Here is a 17440-nt window from a genome sequence, read left to right on the forward strand (position 1 = left end):
TTTGAACATAAAATTGCTTAACCATGTATTAGAATATACACCCGAGATTACGTTCTGGTAGCTCCCCTAATCCAGGGCATTTTTAATGCCATTCACTGCGAGATGAATACTCAGGATACGTGTCTAGCAATAGGTGAGTGTACAGCGTTACATACTGTACACACCTGAAGATTTAGGGAAATACAGATTTCACAATTCGGGCAATACCATCTATCTTGGTGGTTTTCTACGGCTTGACAGATAACTTTATCATGTATGGAAGTATTTAGTGTCACGTAAACAGGTGGCTCTGAATGTTTCCTCCCACCTCGGTTCTTAGGGTGGTCTGGACCTCATGCACTTTAATATCGTGTGCTGATACTTTTGCAATCAAACATGTTACAAGTTTAAACATAATATATCTCTATGTAAGTAGCTGGTTGTAGGCTAGCTAAGGTACATACTCCTGGTCTCCGGGGTGGTAACCACTTATATGCCTCGTACCCACATATATGACATACATGTTGGGTTGAAGCACATCCCTGGAGTGATTTAACACTCCTGCAATTCAGGAGAACAAAATTATGTCCCGTCCGGTGGCATTCATCGATACCACCCCCTTTATTAGTTAGATTACCTCGTGTTACACCCTCTAGACCCTGTGTCATCCATTTTCTAGCTGTCTCTGAGCACTAGGAGCTGCCAGTTGCTCTTATCCTCAGACTATACATATTCTGTGTCTCTTCCCTCACAGCCGGTGAGGTTTACAGCATCAAACAACTTGTCATTTTTATTAACCTGACCCATGTTTACACATCACACACTGTCATTGGGGTAACATCTAATCATGGACGGCAGTATTCCTGGCCTGAGATCTATTTTCCGCAGCGCTTCCCTCTTTGAATATCTTACACGGTTTAAACAGACAGGGAACCAATACCCCCGCTGCTATTACACGAAGGACAACTCCAGGAGAGTAAGGGTTAAGCGCTAGAGAAAAGAGATGGGACTGCAAGGCCAAGGCAATAACTTCATCTATCTTCACATATGGCATCGTCTTTGAATGGAGACATATACAATAGTCCAGCAAGTTAGTCAATACTGATATCGCTTGATGTTTGATAAACTTGTCATTAAACTCTTCTTCTAGCTCATCATTTAGACAATAGGTAAAGTAGAGATGACAGAAGATGAAGGTCAGCTGGAGCTTGACGAGACCCACAGTTCATCGTGATTGAGGACCTGTCAGCAGTGACCGGCGTGCGTCCAAGTTCTTTCCTTCCAATGTAACGGATGTGGAAGTTGTGAACTGGACTTGGTACGGAGCGTCACAGTGCGGCTTTAGTGCTTTACGGTGTCTCTTTAAACACGCCCAGTCCCCCGGCTGTAAACAATGTCCTCCTTTCGCTTAGGTTCTGGAATGGAATCATAAACATATTTATACATCTGCGTGAGCTGTTTTCTCCAGAGCTCCCACATAACGGGTGAGGTCAGAGGGCAATGGGCAGGCACTCAGTCCATGGTTTATGGGTTTCAACCATGACCTTCTGGATTTTTACTTCAAAGTCCCATTCAACCTTTCTACCTTCCCACTGCTCTTGGGATACGGGGTGTGAAACGCTGCTCTCTGCCCAGGACCTGCAGGATGTCTTGGAGTTCCTCTCCAGTAAAGTGAATTCCTCTATCACTTTCTATTGTCTTAGGGACCCCATATCTACATACCACTTCTGAGAGCCATCTTTTACTTTTACTGTGGCCCACGTTACTGGCCACGCCTCAGGCCACCTAGAGAACAGATCTACACAGACCGGTACATGTTATACTGTCCCACCTTTAGTAACGGAGTCAATCTGCAATCGCTGATATGGGTAGTCTGCCTTTACCATATGGCTTTTTGCAACCCGCACAGTTTTGCCTATGTTATGGCAGACACATATCCTGCACCTCTGGACAAATCTGGCAGCGGCACTTGCTGAACCCCGGGGGTACCCACCATTTGGTCACCATTGCACTCATTCCTTCTCTTGACACCTGCGTTGGTCCGTTCATTAGTTGGGTTATCATGGGGAAGAGGACTCTGGGTAGGCACATCCTGTTACCCACCTTCCATATTCCATCCTCCCCTTCACTGGCACCTTTTGTCTGCCAATGTCCTTTTTCCTCTTATATGGCTTGACTTTGTAGTCTACTTAATATTATCATGTCTATGGGACCAGATACTATGCTGGTCAGGAATACTACGTCCTCCTCTATGAGGGACATGAGAGCCGCAGATTTCGCAGCCTCGTCTACTAGTCTATTTCCCCTTACTTCGGGGGTAGCTTGCATTTTAGTAAGAGCTTGCACTTTACGTATATTTACCTGCTTTGGCAGTGTCAGAGCCTCAAACAGTTCTCTCACTCTCTCAACATTATGGGTTTACCCGTGGATCCAGCAAAATCTCTGCTCCCCCGATTAGGCCATAATCATGTGCAATACCAAAAGCATATCTAGAGTCAGTATATATATTTACCTACAGGCAGTCTACACACCTCAGCGAGTACCTTCACCGCCACCTCCTGTGCTGACACGGAGGATGGGAGTGGTTGTTACTTTATTACCTCTGTTTCAGTAGTGACAGTATATACCCAGTCTTGTAGCATCCTTCATGGTGGTACCTGGAACCATCTACAAAAGAAACTCAAAAGCTGGATTAGATATTGGTTCCCCTGTTACATTTTCTAATGTTTTTATCTCTGTTGTCATTCAAGACAATTATGTTGATGATCTGGGTACTAGGGAATCAAATGTGCTGAGAAATCAACTTCCCACGAGGCTGGAAATTCACTGTCTGCTATTTCCTGCGACTTATCCCATTCCCTCAAGTCCCCCATTGACCATATATCCATCTCTTCCTCCTTTGTTGAACCCTGCGGAAGCAATGTAGTAGGGTTTAACACTGTACATCAATGTATGGTTAGTTTTATATGGGGCCATGAGACTGGTCTTATACTTGGTAGACATGTGCTTAGTGTGTGTTTGATGAAGAATCTCACTAACAGCATGGGGCCCCCTGAGAACTCGAGGCTAATCTTAGCACTGTGTCTGTTGTCTTGTCTTTGAGAAGAGCAGCTGCTGCTACTACACAGATACAAGACGGAAGGTACAACGTTGTTTGGCATTCTCAGGGAGAGGGTCTTATTATAAGGACATACACATTCCTTCAGTACCCCGTCCTCCAAATACTGTCTTATCTGGTTATCAATACTTTTCAACTGTGGAAGGCTCAGAGGGCACTGCTTCAAGTGAGGTTTGGGGCTGTTTGCAAACAATTTTAAGTCACAGGGGCCACAGACATGCGTCCTACATCTGTTTACCCCGTGCCCAGAAGGAGGACAGGACCGTCCTTTATATGCCTGAGGTGTGGGGTCCTCCTAGTGCAATCCCCATAGAGGGCAGCACAAATAAAATTTAGCATATCATCAGTAACTTCAATCTGTCCATCAGACATATTGAAGGACAACCTGAATTGCTGCAAGGATGTCAGAAACTATAAGACTGACTGGACAGGAATCTGACACCATAAACGTGACAACAGCTCCTGTGAATGCTGTAATCTTATTTGCATTTTCATTTCATAAAATATATTCCCAATATGTTTCTGCGTGTGTGTGTGTGTGTGTGTGTGTGTGTGTGTGTGTGTGTGTGTGTGTGTGTGTGTGTGTGTGTGTGTGTGTGTGTGTAATGTATATACCATCATTAAACAGAAAGGATACTCTTATAATTGAATAAGAGGTTTGCTAAATATTTGTTTCCTTAATTAGTATATGTCAATTATTAAATAAATAAGTAGCTACATCGACTTACCTGCAAACGCCGATGCTGCTGCAGAATCAACTGTAGCCTCTGGTGCCGATGTGTCCTCGCTCGTCCGACACGATGCAGGACCTGTGAGTGACGACACAGCGTGATCTCTCGAGAACACGGCTGTGTCTGCACTGCCAGAAGCTGGGCGTTCTGAAGAGAAGTGGATGATACTTCTCGTCAGAACGCCCAGCTAGTAAAAGTAGTAAAAACGCCCCGATGTACGCACATAATACACGCCCACTTGGACTTTTACTTTAAACACGCCCACTTGGACTTTTGCAAGCCTCATTTGCATAAATACAAAAATGGTCATAACTTGGCCAAAAATGCTAGTTTTAAAAAAAATAAAAACGTTACTGTAATCTACATTGCATCGCCTATCTGCTGCAATAGCAGATAGGGGTTGCAAAATCTGGTGACAGAGCCTCTTTAACTCTATTTCTAGCCAATCCCTAATCCACGTCTATCTATCTCTCTATCTCTCAATAATCCCTGAATATTGCACCCAATGTTTCCTTTTTAGGAAGTGAAGAGTTAATTGATTCCTTTATGAATTCAGATGACGCCTTTCTCTCTATGTATGGCTAATAACTGATCGCATGTCACCCCTGGAAACCTCTTGTTTCTGTAAACCTTTGGTTTATAAAGAAGAATTGTACGTTGGCACATTCTTTTCTACTGGAATGTCACTATCTATAGAATTAGACGCTGGTTAATTCTTACTGACAACTGACAACTGTGCTTCCATGTGGTTTTTTTTGGGTGTTTTTTGTTTTTATCTGATACATTCAATCACTTCTATCTGTTCTCTGCAACTCTGTCTACTAATCCAGGGCCCATCATCTATCAAGAAATCATCCCTTCTAGTATAACTGAAAACTACCTGCTTGGCATTCCCGTTTTTTTTTTTTTTCTTTTTCCTCCAGGTTCATTTACTGCCCCTTCCCCACATTGGTTTTTAACCCCTTCCCGCTCCTTGACGTACTATTACGTCATGGCAGCTGTATCGTTCGCGCTCCATGCCGTAATAGTACGTCTCGGGAGTAACGGCCGTTTCGGCCGTCCTCCCGACACATACAGGAGCTGTGACGCTGCTGTCTTGTTCAGCAGCTGTCACAGCTCCTACAGCGGGGACCGATCGCTGTGTCCCCGCTGATTAACCCCTTAAAAGCCGCGTTCTATAGAGATCGCGGCTTTTTAGGGGTTAAGCTGCCATCGCCGGCCTGCTACGCGATAGCGGCCGGCGATGGTGACTATGGCAACCGGACACCAAACAATGGCGTCCGGCTATGCCATAGACGGAAGCCTAGTGGGTCCTGACAACGTCAGGACCCACTATGCTTGCTGTCAGTGAGTAGCTGACAGTTCTAATACACTGCACTACGCATGTAGTGCAGTGTATTAGAATAGCGATCAGGGCCTCCTGCCCTCAAGTCCCCTAGTGGGACAAAGTAATAAAGTTAAAAAAAAGTTAAAAAAAGATGTGTAAAAATAAGAAAATAAAAGTTTTAAAAGTAATAAAAGTAAAAGTCCCACTTTTTCCCTTATCAGTCCTTTATTATTAATAAAAATATATAAACAAACAAATAAACTATACATAATTGGTATCGCCGCGTCCGTAACGGCCTGAACTACAAAATTATTTTGTTATTTATCCCGCACGGTGAACGCCGTAAAAAAAAATATTAATAAACCGTACCACAATCACAATTGTTTGGTCACTTCACCTCCCAAAAAATGGAATAAAAAGAGATCAAAAAGTCGCATGTACCTAAAAATGCTACTGATGGAAAATACAGTTCGTTACGCAAAAAATAAGTCCTCGCACGGCTTTATTGATTGAAAAATAAAAACGTTATGGCTCTTAGAATAAGGTAACACAAAAAGTGAATGATTGTTTACAAAACGTATTTTATTGTGCAAACGCCATAAGACATAAAAAAAAACTATAAACATCTGGTATCGACGTGATCGTATCGCCCCGCAGAATAAAGTTAATATATCATTTATAGCGCACGGTGAACGCTGTAAAAAAAAAAGTATACAAAAACAATAGTAGAATTGCTGTTTATTAGTCACCACGCCACCTAAAAATAGAATAAAAACTGATCAAAAAGCCGCATGCACCCCATGAAAACTACAATGGATTCCTCAAGGGGTCTAGTTTCCAAATTGGGGTCACTTTTGGGGGGTTTCCAATGTTTTGGCACCACAAGACCTCTTCAAACCGGACATGGTGCCTAATAAAAAGGAGGGCTCAAAATCCACTAGGTGCTCCTTTGCTTCGGAGGCCGGTGCTTCAGTCATTACCGCCCGAGGGCCACATGTGGGATATTTCTCTAAACTGCAGAATCTGGGCAATACGTATTGAGTTGTGTTTCTCTGATAAATCCTTTTGTGTTATAAAAAAAATGGTATAAAAAGAGTAAATTTCACCTCTACTTTGCTCTAAATTCCTGTGAAACACCTAAAGGGTTCATAAACTTTCTAAATGCTGTTGTGAATACTTTGAGGGGTCTAGTTTCTAAAATGGGGTGTTTGATAGGGGTTTCTAATATATGGGCCCCTCAAAGCAACTTCAGAAATGAACTGGAACCTAAAAAAATAAATAAATGAGGCAATACTTCGCTTCTTACATTATACTGATAATGAGCCGTGCCCACTCCGAGATGACCCCAGTTTTGACCGTTTGTATAAACGGAGACCCCTATTAGACCGTTCCAGTGCCCGGTTTTCCCAAGCATACACCCCCGAGAAGTGTTTTTCTATTGATGAGTCCCTGGTACATTTTAAAGGGAGGGTTCAATTCCGCCAGTACCTGCCAGGTAAGAGGGCAAGGTATGGCGTGAAGATGTATAAGCTGTGCGAGAGTGCATCAGGGTATACCTACAGGTTTAGGATATATGAAGGAAAGGCCACCCCCAAACCAGACTGCATCCTGGACTACAATAGGTACATGGGAGGGATGGACTTGTCAAATCAAGTCCTGAAGCCCTACAGCGCCATGCGGTGTGGTATAAGAAGCTGGCCGGGCACATCATACAGATGGCTTTGTACAATGCGTATGTGCTACGTCGATGTGCAGGCCAGAGGGGAACTTTCCTGGAATTTCAAGATCTAATCTTTAGGGACCAGGAAGGGGGGGCACCCAGTACTTCTGGAAGCGAGGCCACACGCATCGTACCAGGGCAACACTTTCCAGGAGAAGGTCCCCAAACCGGTGGAAAGGGAAAGAGTCAAAAGAGGTGCAGAGTCTGCTATAAGAGGGGGATAAGGAAGAACACAATATACCAATGTGACACGTGTCCCGAAAAACCAGGGCTCTGTATAAAAGATTGTTTTAAAATGTATCATACATCCCTTGATTTTTAATTTACCCTGATGCACTCCGCACAGCTTACCCCCCTCATCTTTCCCTTCTGAGCCCTGCCGTATGCCCAGGCAGCTGATAACAGCCACATGTAGGGTATTGTCGTACCCAGGAGAACCCACATTACAATTTAAGGGGTGTATATCTCCGGTGGCGCATGCTGGGCACACTATATTGGACACTGAAATGGCATATACATATATAAAATTGCAAATCTCACACTGCACCATCTGCTGCGCATTATCTTTTACACAGTACCTGTGGGGTCAAAATGCTCACTACACCTCTAGATGAATGTCTTAAGGGGTGTAGTTTTTAAAATGGGGTCACTTCTCGGGGGTTTCAACTGTACTGGTACCTCAGGGGCTTCTGCACACATGACTTAGCACCAGAAAAGCTCCAGTAGGCCAAATGGTGGTCCTTTCCTTCTGAGCCCTCCCATGGGCCCAAAGGGCAGTTTATCACCACAAATGGGGTATTGCCGCACTAAGGACAAATTGGGCAACAAAATGGGGTATGTTGTTCCTTGTGAAAATAAGAAATTTTGATCAAAAATGACATCTTATTGGAAAAAATATCATTTTTTTCATTTCACAGCCCAATTCAAATAGGTGCTGTGAAAAAACTGTGCGGTCAAAATGATAACAAAAACCATAAATGAATTCCTTGAGGGGTGTAGTTTCCAAAATGGGGTCACTTCTGGTGGGTTTCCATTGCTTTGATACCTCTGGGGCTCTGCAAATGCAACATGGCACCCGAAAACCAATCCTGCAAAATCTGGACTCCAACAAACACATAGCGCTCCTTTCCGTCTGAGCCCTCCCATGGGCCCAAAGGGCAGTTTATCACCACAAATGGGGTATTGCCGCACTAAGGACAAATTGGGCAACAAAATGGGGTATGTTGTTCCCTGTGAAAATAAGAAATTTTGATCAAAAATGACATCTTATTGGAAAAAATATAATTTTTTTCATTTCACAGCCCAATTCAAATAGGTGCTGTGAAAAACCTGTGCGGTCAAAATGATAACAAAAACCATAAATGAATTCCTTGAGGGGTGTAGTTTCCAAAATGGGGTCACTTCTGGTGGGTTTCCATTGCTTTGATACCTCTGGGGCTCTGCAAATGCGACATGGCACCCGAAAACCAATCCTGCAAAATCTGGACTCCAACAAACACATAGCGCTCCTTTCCTTCTGAGCCCTCCCATGGGCCCAAACGGCAGTTTATCACCACAAATGGGGTATTGCCGCACTAAGGACAAATTGGGCAACAAAATGGGGTATGTTGTTCCCTGTGAAAATAAGAAAATTTGATCAAAAATGACATTTTATTGGAAAAAATATAATTTTTTTCATTTCACAGCCCAATTCAAATAGGTGCTGTGAAAAAACTGTGCGGTCAAAATGATAACAAAAACCATAAATGAATTCCTTGAGGGGTGTAATTTCCAAAATGGGGTCACTTCTGGTGGGTTTCCATTGTTTTGATACCTCAACGCCTCTTCAAACCTGGCATGCTGCCTAAAATATATTCTAATAAAAAGAGGCCTCAAAATGCAATAGGTGCTTCTTTGCTTCTAGGGCTTGTGTTTTAGTCCACGAGCGCAGTAGGGCCACATGTGGGACATTTCTAAAAACTGCAGAATCTGGACAATACATATTTAGTAGTGTTTCTCTGGTAAAACCTTCTCTGTTACTAAAAAAAAATTGAATAAAATTGAAATTCAGCAGAAAAAATGAAATTTGCAAATTTCATTTCCAATTTGCTTTAATTCCTGTGAAATGCCTGAAGGGTTAAAAAACTTTCTATATGCTGTTTTGAATACTTTGAGGGGTCTAGTTTTTAAAATGGGGTGTTTTATGGGGGTTTCTAATACATAGGCCCCTCAAATCCACTTCAGAACTGAACTGGCACCTTCAAAAAAAGGCTTTTGAAATTTTCTTAAGAATATGAGAAATTGCTGTTTATGTTCTAAACCTTGTAACGTCCAAGAAAAATAAAATAATGTTCAAAAAACGATGCCAATCTAAAGTAGACATATGGGAAATGTGAACTAGTAACTATTTTGGGTGGTATAACCGTCTGTTTTTCAAGCAGATGCATTTAAATTCTGAAAAATGCTATTTTTTGTAAATTTTCTCTAAATTTTGCAATTTTTCACAAATAAAGACTGAATATATCGACCAAATTTTACCACGAACATGAAGCCCAAAGTGTCACGAGAAAACAATCTCAGAATCGCTTGGATAGGTTTAAGCATTCCGACGTTATTACCACATAAAGTGAAATATGTCAGATTTGAAAAATGGGCTCTGAGCCTTAAGGCCCAAACTAGGCTGCGTCCTTAAGGGGTTAACAATATCTGCTGCTGTTTTACCACACCCTGTACCTTGGGTGTTATGCCCCAATTCCCGGCTGGCCAGCACTTCACCTTGGGCATACTTCGATCCAGATTTCCCCATGCCCTTTGCTAAATCCCAGACTTACTAATGTAGCCAACCTTATCTTGACTTTTTCTCAATGGCTTTTGCTGTGTGATGTCACGCTGCAGCAAGTTATCAGAGTCAAGACAAACCTGGCCACAGCCGTACTAACTCTTCAGTCTATTTTCCTGGCCTACTTAACCCTTCAGCCTACATTTAGTCTGTCATGGGGGTTCCCTATGATCAGTAGGGCAACCGCGTATATCTGATCGGTTTCCTAAACAGCAGCCAAACTATCTTACTGTCTCAGGCGCCCATGGATATTCTATAAACTTTCTAGTCACAGAGATATTACTTAATAATCAGCAACTCATTCAGATCGGGCGTCCAAGGATTAGCCCACATACATACTCTTACTTCCGGCCAGGTGCGCCTCCTATGGGTCACAGTCTGGATACGCGAAAGTCCTAACAATCACTTGGGCGGGGATGGTTACCCGTCACTTCTGCAAGGATCAATTTGCCACCTGATCTTAATACATACTAAACCCAGGGGCCGGAGGGAACACTTCGGACAGGCCGTTTAGTGTTTTCTCGGTATTTGGTTGTTTCTGTATGTTTTGGGATCAGAAAACAAACGCTCCCTTATCTCAGCCGCTCACAGATACACTCACAGATTAATTTCTACTCACACACCTATTCCTATAATTCATACAACTACTCATAGACAAATGGTGTTCATGGTTCCCAAATAGTCAAAAGAGACAATACCTGGACGGCAGCTAAAACAAGAGAGAAGTGCACAGTAAGAATAACATTTCTTACTCACCGGTTTTGTGTGCAGTTCTCTGTTATCTTAGCCGTCATCCACCTTCGATTGTCACCTTCGATCCGTGTTGAGAATCCCGGACGAGCGCCCAAGTAATGTCGCTGCAGAATTTACATTGTCCATTAACGTTGGACATTATCTGCATTTTTCTATGAGTTCCAAATTAATGAATGCCCTCTCAATGGTGGATCTGAGAGAGGCCGGCTGGAGAGAGACCATGACACGCAGCTTCAGTGTTCAAACAGTCTCTGCCATGGGGGGGCAGATGCATCTTTATTTATAATGAAGAGAGAGAGAAGGTGTTACCCTCATGCTTACACATATACATACCACATATGGTAAAACATAGAGTTCCAAGCTTATCTTAACATATATATTTAGTTAAAAATGGATTGCAAGTGTTTTTGGGTTTTGTCATGTCAGCCCTTGTATCAGCTGATTACAAAGTCATTAGGTCATGTGGCCGAAGTCTTAGAATAGAATACTCATCCCCCCTGTAGGCTGTTGTTAGCAGATCTTTGAGCTTTAGTGACAACTCAACTGTCCATTTAAAGCAATATATGTTCACACATATAAAGATAATTAAAATATCTTTGACAGTATCATTATTGTTCCGTGTATTTATTTATATGTTTCCCTGTTAATTTGAAATTGCCGTGTGCGCGGATATAATTTCTCTTCTGCGCATGCGCGATTCTCTTGCGGTCCAGAGATGCGTTCCATTTACCCACTTCCGGCACTTGCGCCATCTTGTGCATGCGCACTATGGACCACAGGATGCCGATGTTTGTTCCATGCATTTCTGAGATGTGGTGTGTAAGTTTCATGATCAAGTTTCTGTATTTAATTTCAATATATGATTGGCCTCTGCCCTCCCCCTTCATTAGGAGTTATGGATATAGATGAGTATAATATTAACTTTTTCGTTTATAATAATGTTTTTTTGCATTATTGAGAGATGTTGTGCTTTAATATACTTATGTTACACTGAATCACATGGATTCACTTTTTACATCAATATGTCTTTTTATATGTTTATTTATAATATATTATGAATTTATTGTGTTGTACACTGTATACCTCACGTATTTCCTATACATACTTGGCACTCTGCACTTTTGAATTAGCTCGAGAAAGGTTCAGGTATGAACCGAAACGTTGCTCATTCTGCTCACTTTGTGGTGAATAAACCAACATCTTTCCGTCTTTGAGGTCCTGGTGCTGTTACTTGTTCTCTGTTTTTGCCGTTACATATATATAGCTATATATATATATATATATATATATATATATATATATATATATATATAGCTATATATATATATATATATATATATATATATATATATATTCTGAAGCCTCTGTATCAAACGCACGCATCTCAGTTTGTAGCCTGACTTGTCATCTGACTAAGCATCTCTTTGCTATTGGTGACATAGACCATATTGCTGTGGCTCTGGTTTTCTAATCCTATAATCACATTTTCACTTGAGGCAATTCTTTTCTTCTGCAGATCCAGTCCATGCTTTACATTAAACAACAGAGCACTTAGCCCTTTCTTGAATCATGAATATATTATGATGTACTGAGAGGCGGACGAGCCCTAGGATTATCGGTATTGTGATTACAGCATCCTATTTTAACTCTGCACGGTCATGGTGATGCTACAGTGCATCATTAAATCATGTCTGCTTCATCTGCTGTTTTCTGGGAGCGTTCACTGTGGTAACGTGTTGGTATGGCCAGCAGAGAATAGTCACTTGCTGAGTCTACAGCTGATTATACAAGAACTGATTTCCAGAGGGCATAGTGTCACCATGCTTGTCCACACCGCCTCACAACAACAGGTACCATCTAAAACCTCAGCTCTTCACATAGAAATGGTAGAGGTAAAGTTTACTGCTCAAGAACTCCATTCAGTTTGGGAAATATTCCTTAATTTCTGGATGTATGAAAGACATGAAGCCTCAATTTGGAGGATGTACAGCACGCTGAAGACTCTCTCGAGAAATGTCACATACATCCACAAGCAGATATGCAATGGGATATTAAGGAGCGAGAGACTCTTGGTGAAACTTCAGTTGTCTAACTACAGTATTGTCCTCTCAGATCCGATACTTCCGTGTGGGGATCTACTTGCTCAGAAGCTACGCATTCCTTTTGTTTATACTTTGAGATTTTCACCCGGTTTTGTGTTTGAGAGACTATGTGGTAAAGTTCCTGCACCTGCTTCTTTTGTACCTGCAGCTACTTCTGAACTGAAAGCGCAAATGTGTTTTTTGGAAAGAGTTCAAAACGTATTGTTATATCTTGTACATGATCTATTACAGTTACTGGTTTGGAAACAATGGGACAACTTTTACAGCAATATACTAGGTGAGTTCACATAAAACATATACAAATTCACAATTCTAAGCAAAAAGTTTATTAGAAGACCTGTTTGCCAAGATGTAGAAAGTAGTAGTAGTCATTTTGGGATTTAAAGTCATTTCATGCATCACATTCAATTTTATTGGTTGCACATTTATTTTTATTTTTTGTTTCTTATATAGTGTCAACATAATCCGCAGCGTAGTTTTGAAGTTGCCCTCACTCACTGTAACTCACTCACAATCTATCTGTATATTTTGGGAGTGTGGAAGGAAACCGGAGTACCTAGAGATCAAAACTGTTCTTATAATCAGTGTCATTGGGCCCACCAGAGCAGTTGATTCTGCGGGCCCACCCTCCACACATACAGATGTGCACGTCTACATTCAGTAGCAATGTATCTTTGTTGTTATCATTGCACATACAGGACATAGCATCAACAAGGTATAATAGGTTATTCGGGAATCAAGCCATAAGAAATACACCCTAGATTGGTTTCAAATTCAGACTTTAAATGGGGTTTTCCTGTGCAGGCCCCATTAATGTGCCAGATCCTAGGCCCACCAGAGGATCCTCTGGTAAACTGGTGGGAAAGATCGGACCCTGCTTATAATGTAATTTTACTTACTCTTTGTTCAAAAGGGTCAGAGCTTCATTATTCTGGTACACAGCTCTAAGGTGTAGCTCACTACATATGGATTTGTTCATTTGGGAGGTAGCCACCTATCGACAAATAATGGATGCAGTCAGCCACTTCCCGATGACATTTGAGAGAAAGTGGTTTTGATACCTCTGGAGGTGGCTGCGGCCACAAGAGGAGGTCTTATGAGTATGCGAGCACTCCCTCAGAATTTTTTCTGGTGGCAATTGAGGAGAATGCTTGCGCCAAAGCAGCATCAGTGTCACTTTCCTGTAGCATATCAGGGTGACTTTTTTTTTGAAGTTGCAGCGTAAGGACACCTATTGTAGATAGGTATACATTTTTTTACTGGATACCTCTGTATGGAATAGCGCAGTCGACTATACTTGTAAGTGGGGTGAAATGTGTATTTGAATTGTGTTCGTGTATTTTGGTGTGACAAGTGATGATAACTTTCTCTAGTATAACAATCTTTAATTACAAGGTGATCTCCTTGTGTAATGGGTAATGGGTTTGGGGCAGTGCCATTATGTGGGAGGACCTAGGCGCTTTAGTGTACTCACGCATCTAGGGGAGGGGTGAAACCCCACCAAGATTATAAATGGGTAGGAATGTTGGCGCCAAGGTGTTTGAGTGTTGTCCGGTGAACAGAAATAGACTCTCTTGCTGCAGAGAGTGACACAGTATAAGTCAATTTACAGACTTCAAGGTGTGTAGTACCGAGGCGGAAGTCGCTGAGAAGGCTTGTTGGAATCCGAGCTGCCGAGCGGACGGAAGCCGTTGAGAAGGCTTATTGGAAGCTGAGTTGATGAGTGGAGTGGAAGCCGTTGAGGCCTGCTGAAAGGCAAATTGCCAAGCAGGTTGGAGCCGCTGATACAGACCTAACTGTGTATGCATGATATATTATACACCTATATATTTCCTGAACAATGCCTACGTATGAAAGCAAAAAGACAAAAAATATTATTAAAATATGTTAGGAAACCTCCATCCCTTTAAGATTACCATGACTACTAGTCTAGCTTCTGGACGATTCTGGTTTTCGTTGTTGAGCCTATTCCACTTCTCTGTGTTTCTACCGATCAAATTAAAGGGTGGAGTACTTAAATCTGGGTTGGTTATGTTTTCTTTGCTTGTGATTTTCCTTGCTTCCATGTGTTTGATCAAGCTACTGACCCTGTACCTTTTGACTATTTGCACTTTTTGGAATTGGACCTCGGCTTGTCTCTAGATTACCCTTTGCTTACTGATTTGGACTTTCTACTCCCGGCTGGTTTTTACCTCTGCAATCCCTGATATCCACTAGCTTTGTGATTTGGACTATCTGTTTACCCTCGGGCTGTCTTGCTATCTTCTCTGGTATTGCCAGCATTACACCTCTTATCCAACACTGAACTCTGTTAAAACAACCTTGGTTCTATTCTGCAAAATCCAACCGGCTTTGCGGTGGACTCTGGCGAAAAACAAAGAGTAGACTTAGATTCTGTTGATCGAGTTGTGACGAATTTGGGGTTGCAGAATTATTTGCACAATCATTCCTGACAGTCTCCAGCAGCCTTTGGGGAATCGCTCACCTAGCAATTCCATAAATTTCCACCCTGGGGATTGCTCAACTGGTGATTCCATAACAAAATAAAGCCTAAGATGTCCCAGCTCAAAATACATATACCAGGCAAAGCAATTTGTCAAGATAAATCAAATCTTTATTGTTCCACATACAGTAGATATAAAATATAATTAAAAACAGCCTTGGTGAAAGTTCACCAGAGCCACAGTAGCACTAATGCAAATGGTGATAGCTCATCCAACCAACGTTAAATACTAGAGAAGTCACACAGGTGTATCATTTACCTGTGGCTGGCATAGTGGCAAATGGGAGAGTTCACTCCTGGAGATACCTACTGTGTACGCGTGAGTTGAAAATGTGGGAAGTCATCACCGCCAACCAGTGTAAAAAACTTACAGTTGACAAAAAATGGGTTAGGTACATGTGTAACGTTTCAAGCGTCCTGCTTTCAGTAAAAGTTTGATTTGTTATATCACCTATGTTTGCAACATTTATGTATCGGCAGAGGGGCTGGAAAGTTTCTCCTGTTGTGGACTACTATAGCTGCTAACTCATAGCACACTCATTTGGGCCCCGTTACATGCTATTCCATACAGCGAAATAGAGCAGGTATACCGACATATACCAGCCCGTAAATGCGAAGAGATCTGTCTCTGTTTTTCGGCTGATCAATGTCAATTAAGAGCCTATTTACACTGCTCCCAGCGATTAGGCTAAACATATCCATAGGCCCCTACTCACCCAAAAGATGCCACAAGAGTGTCTTTTTGGCATCTTTTGGGTGAGTAGGGGCCTATGGATACGTTCAGCCTAATCGCTGGGAGCAGTGTAAATAGGCTCTTAATTGACATTGATCAGCCAAAAAAGAGAGACAGATCTATTCGCATTTACGGCCAGGACTTCCAAATTTGTGTGGTTTAGTGGGCATGGATAATAGACACTCCATCCCTATTGTGCCAGGTCCTCCTAAAGACATTAATGGACCAGATGATGGAATCTGGACTTCCAATCCTTGGTGCCCCAAGATACAAAGTATGATCAGGGTCCACAAGATTTGGCATGACCACTGATTATTTCAAGGGTCTCTGGACCTACTCATACAATAATGTGGCTGTAGTTGGCTGTTCACGTTTCCAGCCCTTTCTATGCACACAAATGACCTGATTAATCACTGCATAAAACCAAGAACCCACATTAGAGACATGGTCATGATGTCACAGTTCCCGAATTGGCACAGAATCCCATTAAAGGGAATGTGTTGCCAGAAAAACATGTTGTTTTTTTTTAAATTAAACATTTAGTGTGTGGGTGATTAAACATTGTTCAAATTTTTTTTATTTTTTTCACGAGTCAGGAAATATTATAAATTAATTCTAATTTATAATATTACCGATTTTTGGTCACTAGATGGAGCTATTCCCAAAATTGCAGCATTGCAAAATTGGGTAAAAAGCCCTCGCTCTAGTGAGCTCTCAGCATCCCCCCCTCCTTTATCCTGGCTAGTGCCGGGATAAACGAGGGGTTTGAACGGTGTAACCTCCTACACTGTGTGTCGCCATTTTTTGAGCTAACACACAGTGTAGTAGGTTTACATACAGTAGTAAACACACACAAACACGAACATACATTGAAATCTCTTACCTGCTCCTGCCGCCGCGGCTCCCTCCGGCCCGTCCGCTCCGTTTGCTGCCGCTGGTCCAAGTGCACAAATCCGGAAGCCGCGACCGGAAGTAGTAATATTACTGTCCGGCCGCGACTTCCGGTCCACAGGAAAATGGCGCCGGACGGCGCCAATTTCGAATTGGACTGTGTGGGAGCGGCGCATGCGCAGTTCCCACACAGACGCCGTACACTGAAGTCAATGGGACGGGAGCCGTTCGCAGTCCCTATGGGACTGTGGCTGCCGTATTCCATGTCTGTATGTGTCGTTAATCGACACATACAGAAATGGAACAAAAAATGGCAGCCCCCATAGGGAAGAAAAAGTGTAAAAATAAGAAAAAGTAAAACACAAACACACAAATAAATATAAACGTTTTTAATAAAGCACTAACATCTTTAACATATAAAAAAATAATTTGTGATGACACTGTTCTTTTAAAGTCACCCTCCAGAAGCAGTTCCTGGTCCAGAAATTTTGGCTTGGCCTGTAACACAATCAAGTCTACATGCACGGCCTTAAATTTATTGATTTCAACTCTCACAGTAATAATAAGGTTATTCTTGCTAAAGGGAAAAACTGCATACCTGCCTCTCACACAAGTATTCAATAATTTGGGAAACTGATCCTTTCCTGAAATTCCTCCAATAGTGCTCTTGACATTTACCTTAGATTTACGGAAATAAAGCTTTCTTGCTCACGCTTTTCCACATCCGTGAATCATGGTAATATGTAACTCCTGGGGTTTTTCACT

At 42.0% G+C, this 17440-nt stretch overlaps 1 protein-coding gene across 5 annotated transcripts in view; it reads left to right on the forward strand.

Moving 5' to 3' along the window:
* LOC142758968 (UDP-glucuronosyltransferase 2A2-like) overlaps positions 1–17440 on the forward strand; it is a 279898-nt gene that overhangs the window by 200067 nt on the left and 62391 nt on the right. Inside the window, exon 2 of one of the 5 annotated variants that reach the window (XM_075860744.1) lies at positions 11963–12825. The exons of the other annotated variants lie outside the window; for them this stretch is intronic. Coding sequence (XP_075716859.1) covers positions 12105–12825 — 721 coding nt within the window. The 5' untranslated portion in view covers positions 11963–12104. The remainder of the gene's footprint in view (positions 1–11962; positions 12826–17440) is intronic. 5 annotated transcript variants of the gene reach the window in all.

This window comes from Rhinoderma darwinii, chromosome 1 (assembly GCF_050947455.1).
Source record: "Rhinoderma darwinii isolate aRhiDar2 chromosome 1, aRhiDar2.hap1, whole genome shotgun sequence".
In the NCBI taxonomy this organism is placed as follows: Eukaryota; Metazoa; Chordata; class Amphibia; order Anura; family Rhinodermatidae; genus Rhinoderma; species Rhinoderma darwinii.